Source organism: Meleagris gallopavo, chromosome 2 (genome assembly GCF_905368555.1).
Source record: "Meleagris gallopavo chromosome 2, MGAL_WU_HG_1.1, whole genome shotgun sequence".
Taxonomy (NCBI): Eukaryota; Metazoa; Chordata; class Aves; order Galliformes; family Phasianidae; genus Meleagris; species Meleagris gallopavo.
Window position 1 is genome coordinate 507175 of NC_139405.1, and position 19447 is coordinate 526621.

General features: G+C 41.2%; 2 protein-coding genes across 3 annotated transcripts in view; both read right to left on the reverse strand.

The window, feature by feature from the left end:
- Positions 1 to 13775, reverse strand: part of REL (REL proto-oncogene, NF-kB subunit) — a 34478-nt gene extending 20703 nt beyond the window's left edge. Inside the window, exons 1-4 of one of the 2 annotated variants that reach the window (XM_085218475.1) lie at positions 13222 to 13775; positions 8289 to 8431; positions 5569 to 5717; positions 1056 to 1147 (exon numbers count right to left, since the gene is read on the reverse strand). In XM_085218475.1, coding sequence (XP_085074601.1) covers positions 1056 to 1147; positions 5569 to 5717; positions 8289 to 8431; positions 13222 to 13228 — 391 coding nt within the window. In that variant the 5' untranslated portion in view covers positions 13229 to 13775. Of the gene's footprint in view, positions 1 to 1055; positions 1148 to 5568; positions 5718 to 8288; positions 8432 to 13221 lie in introns of those variants that run through there. The other variant, XM_085218476.1, reaches the window with a different exon arrangement.
- Positions 8294 to 19447, reverse strand: part of PAPOLG (poly(A) polymerase gamma) — a 37811-nt gene continuing 26657 nt past the window's right edge. The window contains exon 23 of the mRNA XM_085218473.1: positions 8294 to 8431. The gene's annotated coding sequence lies outside the window, so the exon portion shown is untranslated. The remainder of the gene's footprint in view (positions 8432 to 19447) is intronic.

Consider the following 19447-nt stretch of genomic DNA (forward strand, 5'->3'; position numbering starts at 1 on the left):
AAACAGTTAAGAGCTAGCAGTTCATGGGTATTTATGTTTCTCATCTAAGTAGCATTTGCATGCTGAAAGTTTGGTCACACTTTGGTTGACCCTACAACTTGCTGAGTGTTCAGCAAATCTGTGCACTGAACATAGCATTTACATGGCTCTGAGGCCATGTTCAGCAAGTTGATCTGAGGAGAACTTTTTTTTTTTTTTTTTCCTGCAGGCTGGTTTTCCACTGGAGCAACTTGCTGAGTTTGTTCACAATGGCAACACAAGGCCACCCTATCTGATGCAAAGGAAGTGGTAAGAGTGTGTGACCAGGGATGGAAGGAAGGGCAGGATGATTCTTCTCGAGAGCAGCCCACAGCTAAGTCAGATCAGCTATCATGTAAAACTACAGCCCATGGGTAGGTGGAGCAACTCTGCAGCAACACAACTTGCCTCTGCCTTGACTGAGATTACTACTGCTGTGGACATGCTGATTGCCTGTATCAGTCCCATGCTTCAAAATTAAGTAAGGAGCAGCTTCAAGGAGTTTACCTATGGGTTCAGCTCCTTGGAGTGGCTGGCTGAGAGGTCACATGAACGTTGGTCTTTCGACAAGAGAAGGGATGGGGCTGTAGCAAGCCAGATTTATGTCTGTTGTGGAACTGCACTAATTCAGTCTTTCTCCATAGTTGCCAAAATTAGAGAAATCTGATTTCTGAGATACTTGTAGACAAGTCCCTTTTGTAGGGAAAGCTTCTGTTGCTATCCCACAGCCTCTTAAATTTGCATGATGGCGCTGCCCAGGCTGTCTGGCCAAAAAGACACAGCCAACTTACATTGCTACTGTGGGGGGAGGAGAAAAAAAAGCAACTTTCCAAACAGATTCATCATGTGATGCCAGTGAGGAAAGACTACTAGAGGCACAGAGGGGGAAGAGTGTTTCTCTGAAAAACTGAAATGAAAAACTGAAAAATACAGCTCTACCACAAAATCAAAGGCAAGACAAAAAACAAAACCAGCCAACCAGCAACAGTCTTGCAAAGGGAACTTTTGTTTCTGACAATCAGATAAGTTCTACTCACCATTAAAGGGATTGATTTTCTTTGAGATTCGCAAAGAAATTGATTCTTTCAGGTCTTTCTTCTTCACACATTGAATTCCCAAATTCTGAAAACTGAAGTACACATGATAGGGTTTCAGCAAGTAATAGAATTGCGTAGAATACTAGAAAAATCATTTGCTGAGCAATATTGTGATAACATATGGTTTAAGAAATGAAAAAAAAAAAATGCTTCCTTTGGCAAAGGTGTTAACAGGTCTGAAAGTAAGGATATAATTTTTCTAAAATAAGAGCAAAAACACAATTGAAAAACAACTAAAATGCAGTTCTAAAGAGGAATACATACTTCTGCACTAAAATAGTTAAATCTGCAATAAATCCACAGTGATTAAAAGTTAAAATATAGTCAGTCTCAGGTAATTAAAAGTGAGAAGTATTTAAAGCAAATCTTATTGTTTGCATTAGTTACGAACTTGTGCTCTTGCTTTTATCAGGGAATGTAAATCTTACACACTGTTTTTAAGATTTTTGATTCAAATAAAAGCACTTTGTGAAATCTCATGTAGCTACGGAAAAGTTCTAAAGAGCTGCAGCTCTTCTTTATTTGCATAAAAGTATAGGTCACCCCAATGCAGAAGGTGGGGGGAGTCCCAGGCAAGCTGACTGTTTCCCACATGGAAAAACCATGACATCATCAAAGCTGAGTGGATGTAAAACAGGAAGTTAGAAAATAAAAATATTTTTAAAAATTCATGTTTCACAATGTTACAATAAGCTCAGAAGGTAAACCATGGCAATAGGCTCTAACTATCCCTCTCCAGATCCAGCAATGCCCCTTCCTTTGAAACACAACAGAAGTTCTTTACTTTAATTATGCCTAAAAAATCAACTTGATCCACCTTCCTACCACATCTCTCAAGAACAGTGCTATGCTTCCTTGCTCTGAAAAGACTATCCAAGTTTAAATCCCCCCAGAGCACGTTGCTTGTAGCCTATATACTCTGCTCATAGATTCCCAAATTCACTGCAATCAGGCCCCACTTCCAGAGCTTTCTCTGGCTGGAAGAATGCTTAAGCTTCCCTCTGAGTTTGACATGGTGACCCAAAAATGAAAACAAAACACATCAGCATGTCATAGCTCAGTAAATCGCTTGGGTTTCATATATGACTACTGACACTGGAGATTTGTACTTCACAATCCTTTTTGTAGATACTACTCTTTTAGTGCATGATGACAGCACACAACTTAGTTCTTCTTTCCTGAATATGCTCTTTATTCTGCTCATTCAGTTTGAAGCATACTTCAAGTCCACAAACAGTCCTGGTTCCATCTTACAGCCCCAAACTGCCATTTAAAAGGCCCAGACTCTCAGCAATTCACCTTAAGTCACAGGCATCGGCTGAGCATGCATATAGAACTGGCCTCACAAAAGCTGTATGCAGCTTTGGAAGGACCACGAACCTTTATACTGCCTCCTTCAACCACTGTGAAGGAAACCTCTTGGGCAAAGAAACTAGACTTTTAAGTGTCCCATAATTTTCAGATTATAAATGTTTTCTAAAACATGAACCACAACAGTGCAAGTGTCTATTTAACTACTGTGAAACAGAGGACAGGGTCAGAGAAGAAACAATCAAGAACCTCAGGAAGTCTGCAGGGTTTCACATAAACACTTGCTGACAAGATGCAAGTAAGATAACAAGAAGAAAGGGAGAAATAGGAAGAGGAAAAAAAAAAAAACAAAACAGAACAGAAAACATTAAAAAAAAAAAAAAAAGGACCAAACATTAAATCTATGATATCATCCATGTAGAGAGATGTGAGCTAGGAAGTAAAAATCTTAGTGTGCAGGCAATCATTTGAGCTTCAACACTGATACTTTTACTTCAATATATGGGACAGAGGGACCTGATCAAGTTCAGGCAGCAGCACAAAGAACAATACAGAAGGTTTTGTTCAACTATAACTACACAGGGAACTTAAGTAAGTAGAATACAGCCCAAAATCCGGGTATAATAATTCCAGTTACACAAAATAATTGGGAGTTTTTCTCTGAGATGCCCAGCAAGAGTAAAGAACTGGAAACACCACCAAGAGAGGACATGCTCACTTGTATTGTATGAGGCTTTTCTCTAACACTGATGCAAAGAGAATGTGAGGACTGAGACACCAGCCACAAAAATGAAAATGACTTGAATTGTTCCTTCATCTTAAAGCAACCAATGATTATTTTATTTTTTTTTTTTTTTAAGAAGCGTACCAAATGCTGGAAACAATTCAAAAAGAGCCTCTTCCCATCAGGATCTTGAATGTCAAGCCGAACTGAAGTTCACACTTTCATTTTAGTACGTAGGGAAAGTATTAGTACATAGTAAAGACAAAGTTACGTATTCGTTACGTATTCGTTACGTATTCGTTACGTATTCGTTACGTATTCGTTACGTATTCGTTACGTATTCGTTACGTATTCGTTACGTATTCGTTACGTATTCGTTACGTATTCGTTACGTAGTAAAGGGGAAGCAGCCTTGATACTGATTTGTTAGAAGTTGATAAGTTAATAATCTAAAAATATTGATAAAAATAATGGATTCCATTATTTCAAACAATCATGAATGCCTTAAATGACATAGAAACACAACATTATGTCAAATAAAATGATTTGATACATGCATATAACAGACATGAAATAAATACAAATTTACAAAGCATCTCAGTACTTTTGGCATTACAGCCTATGGCTAATAAATTCAGGATCTCTAAGGGCTTAAATTTGTGCAACAAAGTGCCAAGAGAAAAAAAAATCATCAGGGTCTTCATGTGCCCAGTAGATGTAATACGTAACCAGAAAAGGTGTTAAGAAATTAGGCTTTATTGCTTCAGATAAGAAGCCCTGGAGATGAGAACAAGAAGTAGGACGGGCTAGAACAGCAAGCACAGTTTGAACATGGGTAAGAAGACATGATTTGAGAAGATACAAGGGACAGTAGTGAATGGATTTTTCAAGAAGGTGAAAGGTCTCTTAGCAATTTAAGATATCTACGATGGCTACACAGACAACATGAACTCTTTGCAGGGAGGCCAATGAAGATAATAATGTTACAATAATCAAAGTGGAAGATAAGTGTCTGAAGAGATAGTTCTATCTTTCTATTATGGTGGGGAAAAAATAAATAGGAAAATGGCATTAACTATTGTGTACCATTTATCAGTTAGGACAAAGTTGAGAACAATGCTAAGAACAACAACAAAAAACAGTAAAATCTTTTTTTTTTTTTTTTTTAATCTGTAACAGCAAATGTCAGATATCAGCTGAATATGTTCACTATACATTCACAAACACTTGATCCTGGGCTGTATGTTGTAGAAGCATCTCCACTATTAAAACTGTATATTGCACCACCAGGCAATTATCATCATTAGACAGACTGTGCGTCTTCAGTTCCCTCCTTTAATAGCATTCTACTGACTAAACCCACATAAATACAAAGTAATTTTGCTGATATTAACAGAATCACACCAGACTTAAAGTCCTAAATAAAAGCTCCTTACACACTAAAATATTTACTTTCCTTTTTTCCCAGCTCAGTTGTGTTTACTAGAAAGAATTAGCCTACTTCCAAATCTTCTACAGCACAAGCCATGAACTACAAACAGCTTGTCAATTTTAAACTTCTCTCTACAGCTATAATCAGCCTATATTTGTTGCAATTTACTCTGCTTTCACTTTATTACATAAGGCTTGGTAGACTTGAGGGAAACATACAACTGTAGTCTAGATATTCCTAATGTCCCTCTGAACAGCACTGAGAAATGTATTTTATACAAAGCCTTAATTCTTCTTTACTACTCCCATAAATAGGTCATTTCCCAGCAAGGCTGAGCAGAATCTGTATTTTCACTGGAAAAGACACCACCAAAAAAAAACAAAAAACAAAACAAAACAAACAAAAAAAAACCCAAAACCCAACATTGAGCAATTGCTGCTGTTTCTATTTGCTAACACATTTCTAAACAGGTGACAATCATCATCATCTAAACATGATATTCAGCGCAAGCTTTCCAAGTTTCCTCCTCTAGTTTCCAGAAAGTCCAAATACAATTCCTGTGGAAGACATGAATTACCTACATCTAGGTAATTTATAGGCATTAATTCGAGTGTTGTCATTAACAATTCTACTAGTCATTATTTTTGTACACTGAATGCAGGAGAGATTGTCAAGCTCAAGAATTGCTACTGATCAGGACTAAAGAAGCAAACAAATGGGAGAAAGGAAATGGAGACTGGCACGCAGAGAATAAACAAAGAGAAAAAGGGAGATAGGAGAAGACAGAACAAAAAAAGGAGTGTGTGAAATACTGAAAAAGGAAATAGCTCAGAGAGACCTTTGGACTTATCTCCGAGATGGATTAGCATGCTGCCTTTGCTGAAGCTTACTAACTGCCCTCTTAATCATAACTAAATGTTTTAAGACGTAAGATTAGCATATCGCTTGCATAATTAATCAAATTCCCAAACAACAGCACTACTCACGACAAGACTCGCCGTTCGGGCCCAAACTCTGCTTCATAGTAGCCATCTCTGCAGTCTTTTCCAACTAGATCGTGAGGGTGTGGCTTGTAGGGTTCATTCTTTGTTACCAATGTAGTTCTTATTTTGACTTTTCCAAAATAGTTTAGGATCTACAAGAATAAGAGAGATTTTCTAGACTTCAGATATCAGGACTAGCGAAGTCTGAGCACGTAACAGAAAATACATCTAATCCCAAAATACTGTATGGAAGAAACACACACAACTAAAAGAAAAAGCTATAAAAGAAAAGCCAAGACCATTCAGAGGTCTACCTAGACAACTGTACACAAATGTTTACTTAAGGGCAGTTCTAGCTCCAAAGATTTTTAGGAAAAAGCTCCTAGAGCCTCAGGGATATTTCCTGTGAATGGAACACGAAGCAGTCAGTGAGGATCTTATAAAATACAGCATGGCATAAGCCCCTGCAAAGTCTTCCTCCTTAATTTGCAGATGAGTATTCAGTCTTACATTTAGGAAGAGGGGCACTGCATTCTCAAGCCCTACTATTGCCTTCAAAGAAGTCAGACTCAGCTCACATCTCAGGTGAGCAAGTCTTCCTTCACACTGACAGCTACCAGTGAAGTCAGCAAGGTTTGCGTGGGAGAGGCTTAAAAAACAGTTTGGCATAAATTGTTTGAAGTATAGCAACTTGAAAGCACATGCAAGACTCGCACCAGCACAGGTTGTGCAGAGGCGTGGTCTCCACCTCCACTTCCTCCATCCTGTAACTGTTTTTCTTCCTTCAGCCCTTTCTTACCTCTTCCAAGATACTCCATGGATCCATCACATGTTTTTCACTCAGCACCTCAACCTCTGACTTGACCTATGCTCTTCTAACTTCCATCAGTATTCATATACACTATTTACCCTTAAATAAAGCTTCCATCGCTCTTTCAGCTTCTTCAAATATTACATAATTTCTCCCTCATTGCATACCTAGTAGTCCCTTGAACATGAAGACTGATTTAGCCACTTCAGTTCTCTAGTTCCCCCTTAATGTTTTCCATCTCACCCACAACATTTAGTATCATCCTCGCCTCTCTTTTCTCATCCTCACTGACGTTGCCATCTCTGGAAGGGACTCCCCTAGCAGCTAAATCAACACCAAAGCCTCATACAGGCTTGAGGGAGGCAGGAATTCACCCTAAAATCACCTACTATCAGTATCCATCAGCTCTGTTATCAACAGTCATCTTTAAAAAAGAAGAAACTATGCCAGGATTGCATAGTCACCTACTGAGTTCAACCTTCCCTCTAGGTTATGGATGACCTTCACATATGCAGCACAGTCAAGGATGAGAGGAATCAAGGGCTCATACCACTCAGTCAACTTCTATCAAAGTATTTATTTCTGTCAGCATACACAAAGACCTTGCCAGATTGTTCTTTCAGCACTTTACCAATTGAACAAGGAATTACTTTCTGCATTCCTGATTCAACTCTGGTGCTGTAACCCTGAAAAAGGATCCTTCTTGTTCGCTTCCCCCTTAGGAATGCTGGCTTCAGAGGAAGAGCAGCTTTCTCAGCAGTACAATTGCAAAAGCAGAGGCTCTCTATGCTGCTCAACATACAACTGCCAATACTACCTTTCTCCACTCTCCCTTTTCTCAAGGAAATTTTATGTTTTGGTCTAAAATTTCTCATTTTTCAGGTTTCACATTTTCTGTACCTATTCTTTTATCTCTGTGATTCCAGATACTCCAACTTTGGCTCCATTTTATCTTTTAAATATTGCACTGTAATAGCATATATCAAGATGGCAAGTACTCATTACCTTCCATTCACATGAAAGTTTCTATTATAATCTCATCTCTGAAGATATCCAGACTTCTCCAGACTAAAGGAGACCAAGGAAATATTACCAACCTAAACATCAAATGGGAAACCAGAAACTCTTCTACTTCACCCAACCTGTCTAGCATTTCTTACATTCCTCAGTTCTGCATATGAAAGAAAACAACAGACAAAATCTGTACTGTCCATGTCTTTGTCCCTGCTTTGATCAAAGATTAGTACAAATCCCTTAATTCTGGATTTCCCAACCTAGCCATAATGCAGTCATCCAACTAGTCTTCATTGCAGGTGCTCTGGCCGCTCATTTCCCCTTTCTCAGATCCTTTTAATATTCTCTATCCCCTTCTGAATTCATTACTTCACAGTAGTTTCTTTTGCAAAGCCTAATCACCAAGTCATCCACAGCAAGTCATTTTCTTACTTTGTTCATTTGTACAAAGTGCCTCTTCCCATGTTATATCCAGCACCTAGACCGGCCTTTTCGAAATTTGTAAGCAGACAACTTCCTTCAAAACTCTCCCAAAATTCACATTACAATCAAAATAGTAAAAACAAGCCCAAATCACATAACTAAGAAACCAGAGCAAATGCAAATGCAGAAAGAGTTAATAACTAAATGATTCCTAGACACATTCACTAAGTTCCTTTTCTATTGGCACTTCGCTACATATCACTATGCCTTCTTCTTCTCTGGCAAATAGGAACAAAATCTTTAATGACTAGGAGCAAAGAACTCTTTTGCACTGTGTTGCAACCACATTTGCATGCCAAGGAAAGAATAACAGAATGTGTAATGAAAACCATTTTATTTACTGCACCAAGGACAACACAGCTACAGCACAATGTAAATATAGGCACTGGTAACTTATGGATAAAAGCAGTATTACCTGTATGGATGGGAATGTCTTGTTGTTGTCAGTACTGTGTTCTCCTGGAATGCTACCAGCTGATCTTCCTTCACATTTGTATCTGAAACGCATACCCCTTTGCCTGGGTTGTTCAAATATTTCAATGTAGGGCTCTGAGATACCTTAAAACAAAACAAAACTTTTTAATTTAGAGCTTAAAAAGAAGCAGAAGGCAGACTATATGGTTAGGTGTACATTAAAACCGTAAGGTCTAGACTCTGATTGATATTATTTATCTTTCACTTGATTCGCCTTCTCAGATGAACTTTCTTTAAAACATGCATGCACACGATGGGAGTAAGTAGTATTAATAGACATAAAATGAAGTCTCCTTGTATCAATGCCATATTAGTAATCAGCAGAGGACTTCCCTCCATCTCACCTAGAATTTTAGATTCTTTTAGTTTTAGAGTATGTGTCTGATGAAATAATACTTTAAAGAACAGAAAACACTGTTTCAAGGGAATAGTTAATATTCTTGATTATAATACAGTTGTCTCCTCAAAGTTCAGGAACCATTACGTTTGCTTGAATGCCTTCTGAAAGTGAAGATCTTTTCTCAGAATCAACCAATTTAGTTCCTATTATATTGAAGCAGAAACTACACAAATCAGGAAAGAAAAAAACAGATGGTTTGAATACCATCACTGTGGGCTCAGAAAATACCTGATGGCTAGTATTGAATTCTACACATCCCACAGGGCCTGCTATTAATTGCAGTATCTCTCCAGATCACCTACTGAAAACTATTGGGTCTCGTGATGTTTTCAAGGAAACTTGAGTTACAGACAAGAATGACAGGCAACAAACTTCTTCAGTGGAAGGTTTAGAAAGACATTACCTTAGCAAGAGTATCACTACTTCTACAGCAGTGTGACTGCCAGACAGTAACTATTTAATGTATCTCAGTGAGAACATCAAACAGGATAGTCAATCAAATAGTGACAACAGCGAGATGGCATGTGAAAAACAAACAGCAGGGGATAAGTAAATATTGTAGGGGTTGAATCATCACTGTTCTGGCATGATCAGAAGAACACAGCTTATGGAAACATCAACCGAGCTCTTTGTCATCTTTGTATAATAGCATCCTACTCAGGCAAGACCTTCTGAACATCAGAAACACAACAGGCAACGTGAAAACAGCAATCAGACTTCAACATAAAAAACAAAATAGTTATTAAATATATTGAAAGCATTAAAAGGGTAAAAGATTACGTACTTCCTTTTGCCCAAGGTCTAGTCAGCCTAAGGTACTTAGTACATGAATTTGCCAAAGAAGAGCATTACAGTCTTAGCTCCATAAAAACCTTGTTCGTTGCACCTACAATAACTTAAGTACATCTGCCAACACAAAACTTGAACTTTACAACTGGAATTTGCTGATTTGTAGAAGACTTATGGTGCTTCAGCAGTTCATACCCAAGTTAGAGAAATATTACAAAGTAACTAAAAAAAGTAGAGAATAGAAGGAGAACTACATTTCTGAGATGTTAGCTTGGTCTTATTTGAACACGTTTCAGCTGTCACACACAGACAGCTGTGCAATAGCAGAGCAAGAATGCTGCTCTGACGTTAAAATTGTCTCCAACAACATGTGCCTCTTCAAAAGGCACACTTTTTAAAAAAGGCATAAAGCATTTCAACTCCAGGCTGCATTTCGTGCCAAACACTAAAGAACAGCAGCTTAAGACTCTGTATGCTCTTTTCCAACAATTTATCAAAATGCAGTATCTCAGCTGATCAACTATCACTGATTTTAAATCAGTGTCTGAAAACAGACAAGGAGCTGTCTCATCGAGCATGCACAGCACTGCTCAAAGTCCAGTTCCTGACAGGTATGGTCACTTCCCTAGACATTTTCCAGATCTTTTCTAGTCTTCTCTTTAGGTAAGCTTTGTTCCTTTTCTCTTTCTGGAAAATAAGCAATGCCAGCAAAAGGTGGGATGGTGGACAACAGTAACAAAAAAGCCAAGACCCGACGTAAAGCTGTTTCAGAAAGAGATCAGAAGTTCCCAGAGCCAAGCTCACACGCCAGCATACAGCTTTTTAACTTCCACACTCACATTTACTTATGCTATCCTTTTCAGGACAATCCAGTGGACAAAGCAACAGACAACTTCTGCCAGCAGTGAGGAGTGATGATGGTGTACCAGGCAGCCTCCCATTTCCATCACGTAATTGAGGAGGGAAAAGAACCTCACTTCTCCATTCCTACGTAACACGGTACCACAAGCACAGACATATATCCATCTACTAAATTAAAAATCTATTTTAGACGTTATAATGACAAAATTGTAGCAAAGTACCTACTAATCATCTTACTTTGGAGGTATACGTGCTTACATAGCTGCTAACCAGACGCACCATACACCCACGTGTATTATGTGTTTGCCAAAACCAGGTAGAGCCTTTCTGTTAGAAATTACTACAGAACAGAATCACTTCAAGTCTTTAATCCTCTCTGCTTTAACCATCAATTTCCCATCCTGCTCTACTAATGCTTGCTTATGAAGACTCTTTTTCTTTGCTATTAAGAGCACTTTATTTTAAAACTCCATGCTCAACAATTGTGATGGGACTGTGGTCGAAACAAGTGCCACTGAAAGCAAACCCACTGCTTAACAGCAGGTGTGTTTGTGGGGAAGCAAATCTCAATGACATGGTAGCCTCCAGAGATTAAACATTAAAATTCATTTCAATCTTGGTTCTCACTCTAAGTATCACATTATCATCTCTACCGCAATTGTCACTGTCATATTTTGTGCACAGAGGAAACACACAAGAGTACCAGAGAGAGCCAAAGGTATTATCAGCACTCTGAAGTGAAGTGGAGGTCTGTTCGGTGTTCCCTATTTCTGTAAATGAGCAATGTGCTTGTGAAGTGGTGTGGTTTAACTATTTCACAACCTACACTCACACAGAGAGCTGTCAGTTCTTACAGGGAACCAGCTCCTTTCCAGACATTTGTAAAACCAGTACGAGCCATGTCTAAGGCTCCTTCACTAATTTTCAAAGAAATGCACAGCTATCTGTATTATCTACTTGCTTGTTCCCCCCACGCTCTGAATACTATGATAAACAATTTTAAAGGAAATACAAGAGACCAACTCTCTCGACTATATAGAGACTAAGTAAGGCCAGCAATAGCACCAAGAATACAGCCAGCTCATGCTTGCATTTAAGCATAGAAGGTTGTTAAATCTGTTAGAGCAATACGAGAAGACTCAAAACTTCAGACCTCTTCATGATCAGACACCTGAAACTAAGCACGACCGTGCCACCAGGGAGAAACATGGCTGTAACACACTGCCACAAGAAGGACAACAGGTCCAGTATGCCCTGTGTGACTCCTTGGCTCAAAGATAAAAAATAATGCTTCTGGAAGGTTACGTGATTTGCAATTCTCCCGCACAACCAGGAGTAGTAAGTACCCTGTGAACATACTCTCCAGCAATCACCAAGCTTGAAAGCAAAGCAGCTGTGGGTCTTTGTGGAAGATGTGGAAGATGTGAAAGTATCACCCGAAACTCTGATGCTCTCAGGTGACAGCAGTGAAACACAGAAGCAAGAAGTGATGCCCTTCAGCTTTGATGTCACACCTCCTTACATATTACTGGTGACCTTCTGTCCTCTACAGCAACAGCCATTTCTGAGCAGCAACAGCAGACTGTCTACATGCTCCCACCCTACTTGCACTCAACCTCTCGAAGAGCTCAGGAAAAAGAGACACTGGCAGAAGATTTGTTACACTCTCTTTAAAAACTAATATGACCCAAAGCGTACTCATGATTTTATTTTAGAGTAGTAATCTACTTTGGAACGCATGAAGCACACAGATTTTAACAGGGCAACAAAACTGCTCACAAACTTCCTCTTTACTATCGCATGACCTTACAGAACAACAGCCAAAAGAAAAAAAACAATGACAAAAGCTAGCTAGTACCAGGAAGTTGTGAACTTCCCCTGCTGAAAAAATCCTTATCTGGTTCCTAATTACACTGAAAATACATTCAAGGTGAGAAAAAAGCACTAGCTCTCGCTTCAGTTCAGCCTTCTCAAATAGAAAATGTAGAGCAAGCACACACTTGACAGGAGTGAAAGTTTGTACTTTACTAAAGGCAGCAGAGCACATAGCCCTGGTGCTGAAGGTAGAGAGCCTCCTTCCAAACACCAATTAATGCTAAAACTGGCTTCTTTTAAATCCCCAAAAGAGACAGCTGCGGAACACCTTCTGAAAGGATGACAAGTGAGTTTTAACTTAGTCTTTAAAAAAAAAAAAAACAAAACAAAACACAACACCTAATTATGGTTTTAAATGTAATTACCCAATATAAGATCCCTTATCTGCGTTACTTTGCATTCATGACATCTGTTCCTTACGCACCTACATCCTCTCGGCAGCCAGCGCCCAGGGACCGGCACTGTGGCCCACCGACGGCTCTGCCCCGGACAGCCACCCAAGCACTTATTGAACACCCAGCAGCACAGATTTAACCCGAGACACGACGGCCTCGGGAGGTACTGCTGCCACCGATCTGAACATCCTCAGGCCAGCCTTGGCCGGAAGCTTCCTAAGCAATCCGCACCGCACGGAGCTCCCAGCAGGGCAGGGCGGCGCGGTGAGAGTACGGAGTTGCCGCTCAGGCTGCCCGCCACCCGCGCCGCGCCTGCCGGCGGGATTCGCTCGGACGCGGCGGAAGAAGAACGGCCAACCGCCGCTCACGGCAAATGGGTCGGCAGCCGGCCTCAGCGCTTCCCCGTGCCTCGAACAAGGACGCTGCGCCAGGCGGGAGGAAGGAAGGGCGCCGGCCGCCGCGCGGCACCGAGAGAGGCGCGGCCCGCTCCCTGCTCGCCGCCGCCCCGCGCTTCTCCCGCCGCCCGTCCCGCTCGTCGCCGCCCCGCCGCTCACCCGCCATAGCTGACAGCTCCGCGCCGCCGCTCGGGCCCTGCCGCCGCGGACTGCCCTCCGGGCCCGCACCTCACACGAACGGCCGCGGCCCTGCCTCTCCGCCCGCTCGTCGCTCTACTCGGGGGGGAATTTCCCGACCTCGCCCGTCCCGCCCCCCGCCCGCCCCCGCAGCGCCCAGGCCTGCGCGGGACGGCGGCTCGGCCCGGGCGCGGTGGAGTAGCGCTGCGAACCGAAGGCTCGGACGGCAGAGCGGTGGTTCCGCACGGCCGCGCTTTTCCTTTCCTTTCTTTTCCTTCCTTCCTTCCGTCCGGCCTGGTTCGCTCGATGTCAGACTGTAAGCTGCAGGCTTTCCGGAAGGCCAAACCTTGGTGCTTCCCCAAACGCAGCTTACAGCTCTGCCACGGCGCTGCTGGATAGGGTCAGACAGATGCAGCTGAGGAACTCTGTGCCTCGCAACGGAAGCCCTCTTCATAAGGAAAATGTTGTTACAAGGGTGCGCAGTGTGTGCTGATGCGGAAGGCAATATTCCAAGCGATAGAACCACCATCTGTTATGACTAAAACATCAGTACCCGGTCCTTTTGATGTGTAAGTCTTCAGGCCTGCAGAAACGGGCTACCCAGAGGTATTCCTTAGGACTATTTCAGAAACTGAGGAATTAGCAACACACATTGATTTCTGTGATGCAAGCTGTTGCTTTATGGTTTGTTGGTTTTTTTTTAAGAAAACGTTAAGTAAGGTGTAGTTCTTGTAGCATCCAAAAGACTTCAATTCTATCTACACTCCACCTCTAAAGTGAAAAGAAGCTTTAATAAAGCAATAGTAAAGCCAATGATAGAAGTGCTTCACTGTGTCAGATTTGTTTGCACCTACCAATAGAATACGGGATAGATTTGGCTCAGGAAATCCCTGAACAAAGTGATTGGAGAAAGAACAGTGTGAGTGGAAATTTCTTGCCCATTTCCCTCTGTGCAGTAGTAGACGCAAGCAGAGGCATAGCAAAGAGCATATTTTATTTTTGACAAAACAAACCCAACGTAGCTCTTCTGTCATATACTCATTTTCCTAAACTAGGGGAAAGTTGTACAGCAAGAGAGAAGCCTTCTAAGGCAAAAGACCGATACCAAACCAAATAAATGAAAAGCCCTATTCACAATCATGAAAGTATATGGTGCTCTCTTCCAGTGACTACCCTGTACACAGCTTTACTCTGCCTCAAGCTGAATTTATGGCATGAGATCATCCCCATGTGAGTGATGCAAACTTGAGAAGTGCAGGATAGTACTAGTAATCACAGAAACCCAGTCAGCAACTGACACAGAGTTTAAGAACATGTCATAACTTCGGGCATGTGCAGATCTTTGCAAATAGGGCGGAATTCCCCTCCTGTAACATTGCATAACAGAAGCCAGGTGCATCACTTATTTTTGTCAGCTGGCTATTGTGTAGCCAGAGGCAAGATACCAGAATTCTTAAACCAGTTTGATCCAGTGCTTCACTTCCTGTCTTCCAGTTAAAGTGGTTTAAGATCCCATTTTTCTCCATTTATCCAAAGACAAGTCCTTGCTCCTCCTTTTTTGCTTGACATCAGCTGCCACGCTGGCCCTGTTAACACCTAGACTGCTGTAAGAAATTCTGTAAGGAATTCAACTTCCTAATCTGGCAGAGAATCATAGAGCATCTCAAGGTTCACCAGAGTCCAACCCCCTTGCCACAGGCAAGGTTGCCAGCCACTAGATCAAGTACTAGATCAGAATTGCCCAGGGCCCATCCAGCCTGGCCGTGTACAGGACAGGGCATTCACATCCTCTCTGGGCAGGCTGTTAAAGTGCCTCACCACTTAGTTAAAAACTTCCCCCTGACATCTAATCATCTAGATCTCCCTTCCTTTAGTTCAAAACCATTTCCCCTTGTCTTATCACTATCTACCTGTGTAAGTAGTTGATTACCCTCATGTCTATAAACTCCCTTTAAATATTGGAAGGCCGCAATGAAGTCTCCCTGTAGCCTTTTCCTTTCAGGCTGAACAACCCCAGAATGTCCATGGGGCAGCAACAGAAAAGGACAGAGTGGGGAAAACAACAACAGCAACAAAAACCACCCCTAAAACAAAAAAACACTCAATTCCTACAGCAAAAGAAAACAGACTGATTGACAGAATACTTGTGAACCATAAGATGATAGCTCTTTAGTGGTGCTTAGCACAGGCATTGCCCAATCAAGTCTGATGAAGCCTGCTCTGCTATGGAGCAGCAAAGGCAAACTTCAGTCTTTATTTTCTCTTCCCAGCTATCTGACGTGTCAAAGATAAGCCCCTTGTCACCAGCCTGATTAAGTAGGCAAGCAGGCATTAAGGTACTTATAGAACTAGGCTCTCCTAGTACTACTATGTAATATGAATAAAATCACAAATTAAAAAAATATATATATCTTGACCACTTATGGAACAAAGTTAGAAGTCCTGCTTTCTTGACCACTGCATTTCATGTCCCATGCACTTCCCTGAATAGTAATTTCCAATCTCCGTGCCTTTTGAAAAGTTTTTATTGTTTTAAGTATGTGTTGTGTGGTTTTGTTGGTTTTTTGTTTTTAATTTTTTTCTTTTTTTTTTTAAATCTCAAAAGTCGCTTATTTAAAGACAGATCTTTTGGTGGTTAAAGCTTTTGTGGTTATTGCTCCTGCTGAGCAGGGTTCCAATGCAGAAGCCATTCCAAGAAAAGTCATGGCTTCCATATTAATAATAAACTTAAAAGTTGTTCCAGCCATTCTGCTGTGAGCACTCCTCTATTATGCTTTAAATTTGTTTGACATAGAACAATGCTACTGTTCCTCCCTTCAAAACAGGGTGGAGAGAAAGGAAACGCTACAAGGGAAAGGTTGGTCTTGTGGATAAGGCACAAGGCCCTGACTCAGGAGACTGGAATCTGGCTCTTGGCAAGTCAGCCCTTCTGCTCTTAGGCAAGTTGTTTGATTCGGAGCCTCAGCTTCCCCAGCAGAAAACAGAAAATACTTCCTTGCTCTCACACCATCTTATTCATTTATGATGCAATCTCGCAAGGAGCGAACTGTTTATTATAGAATCATAAAATCCTTAGAGTGGGAAGGGACTTCTGAAGGCCATCTAGTTCAATTCCCTGCAACACAGATCATAAATAGTGACACCACAGCTCCACCAGGTTGCTCAGGGCCTGATCCAGCCTTGCCTTGAAAGTCTCCAGGGACAGGCATCAACCACATCACTGGGCAACCTGTTCGGGTGCCTCACCACCCTCAGTGTAAAAAATTTTTCCTTATATCTGCCCTAAATCTACCCTTTTTGAGCTTGAAACCATTTTCCCTTGCTCTATCACCACAGATCCTGCTGAAGAGTCTGTCCCCTTCTTTCCTGTTGCTCCCTGTTAGACACTGACAGGCCTCTCTCAGGTCACCTCACAGTCTTCAAAACATTGAAGATCCTGATTTGTACTGGAATTTCTAAGACAGCTCTGTGTGTGATCTGAAAGACAAATCAGGATGTCTGGGCAAATCTCCCTGGCCCAGGTGAGAAAGATGGAGATGGCTTTACCAATTTGAATTTTCAGATGGGCCTTTCTTGCCGAGTTACAACATTCAAGTGTGTCCCTCTCAGGCACTGCAAAACTGACTCTTGCTCTCAGACACGATGAAGAGGCTAAAAATGTCATCTCACATCTTCCACTGCAATCTGGAAATCATAGTATCACTGAAGCGGAGTTTTTAAACATAATTCTCTCAGCCAATTGTTCTCACGCACTATAGATCTTGAAGCATTTAACCCAGAAAGCAAAGAGCTGTTGGATTTGGTAGAGCTTACAAGTGAACCCAGGCTTTGCTGGGCTGCTCACTTGATGAGTTGCAGCTACACAAGGACTCTCCCTTCATCAACTTTTGGTGAACCAACAGGCCATTTTACATGCAGCAATATATATAATATATATATTCTTTATGTATATGTATTCAAATGCAGTTGTTTCTGTAAAGAAAGGACACTATTAACATGAAGGCTCTTGGAAGACCTCATTGCAGCTTTTCAGTACTTCAGAGGAGCTCGTAAACAGGAGGGAAACCATGTTCTTACACAGTTTAATAATGATAAAACAAGGGAGAATGGTTTTAAACAAAAAGAGGGGGAAACTTGGATTAGATATTAGGGGAGAAATTTTTCAGTCAGCGGGTGGTGAGGCATTGGCACAGACTGCCCAAAGAAGCTGTGGACGTCCCATGTCCGGAGGGTGTCCAAGGCCAGGCTGAATGGGGCCCTGGGCAGCTTGATCTAGTGGGGGGCAAGCAACCCATGTTACAGTTAAGTGCTGGGGCAGCTTTAAGGTTCCTTCCAGCCCAAGCAATTCTGTGATGACCATAGTTACCATTTAATGGGATTGTCATGCAGATGAAGAGCTTAGATCACTCTTGCTGTAGAGTCAGGGTAATAAATCACCCCCAAAAGCTCAAGTTGGACGATTTCAGATTTTTTTTAAGTTTTTAATTCTAGTCAGTTTTTCAGTTTTTACAAAATTGTTATGTTTCTTTAAAGCATACAGGCTTTGGGATAAGTTTGTTATTACTTGGTGATATTGTTTTGGGGTTTTTTGTTTGTTTGTTTTTGTTGCTGTTGTTGTTGTTTTTAATAAAAATTGAAGACAGTTGTGCTGTGGTCTTTTCCAACCTTAATGCTTTGACGATTTTCCTTTGCATTAGGCTCAGCATTACAAGTTTCCATGTCGATATAAGTAAGAACTGCGGGAGAGGCGGAAAAGGGAAAAGGGGGAGGGGAGTAGATCTGACTAAACTGCCCCACGATTTCTGCTGCCTTATCCCTGCCATCACAACATCTTGTTCTGTAAGGGCCTTGGCGTCACTCTCCCACTGATCATTGGCAACTGCGGTGCGTTGTCGTATGTTGGTAAAATGCCCCCTAGTGTTCACTGGGAAGATTTCCTAGAAGGATGTGCAAACGATCACTTCCTCCCTAAATTTCACTAAATCTGCTTCTAATAGTTTGTTGTGCTTGCGTGGTTTCATGCTCCTTCCAGCACAAGAGAGTAAAAAGATCTTGGTGAATAAAGCAGAGAACTTCAATCTTTGCAGTATCTCCAGTTCTCATAGTCAGAGAAAGCAGTGAAAGATGGCTAACAGTGCTTTTTCCAAGAGCTACCATTAGGGAAGCCTGCATAAACAATAACCTGCCTGACAAAATAAAGCAAGACCAAAGTTACCACTTGAGTTTATAAAGTATTTCTGTGAATCTCCATAATCTTTTGCTTTAAAAGCAAAATCAGACAACAAAGCCAATTCTAAATCTGCTTTGAAAAGTGCAACTTTTAAAGATGATTAAAAAACAGCTGGTTTTGTTACCTTTCCTTAACCTCTAAGAGAAGAAATGAATGAGAACCAATTCAGAATCAGTAGAGCTTCAAAGCTTTTGAGAGACTAGAGACTCTTGTTTAACATGGTCAGCTATGTCTATACAGAACAAGATTTAAACTTAGGTAAGCTTTTCTATTTGGCACCCTTTTTCAAAACGAACAGAAGAATAAGGCAGAAAAGGTTCCATTTGGAGAACTCAGACTTAGCCATAGCCTCAAGATTGGACAGAACTCTGGAGACATTTTTATTTGTTAAGTAGGCTTGCTATCTGATTTGACAAAATTATTCAAAACGTCTACTTGATCAAACAAAACAGCAATTAACAACTGTTACTAACTTGTATATTGTTAGTGCTACCTTGTTTCACTATCTTCACATGTTCTCATATTCTGTTTTTAGGCTTCTAGGGCTTTCAAGCTTTTGGGGGTGATTTATTACCCTGACTCTACAGCAAGAGTGATCTAAGCTCTTCATCTGCATGACAATCCCATTAAATGGTAACTATGGTCATCACAGAATTGCTTGGGCTGGAAGGAACCTTAAAGCTGCCCCAGCACTTAACTGTAACATGGGTTGCTTGCCCCCCACTAGATCAAGCTGCCCAGGGCCCCATTCAGCCTGGCCTTGGACACCCTCCGGACATGGGACGTCCACAGCTTCTTTGGGCAGTCTGTGCCAATACCTCACCACCCGCTGACTGAAAAATTTCTCCCCTAATATCTAATCCAAGTCTCCCCCTCTTTTTGTTTAAAACCATTCTCCCTTGTTTTATCATTATTAAACTGTGTAAGAACATGGTTTCCCTCCTGTTTACGAGCTCCTCTGAAGTACTGAAAAGCTGC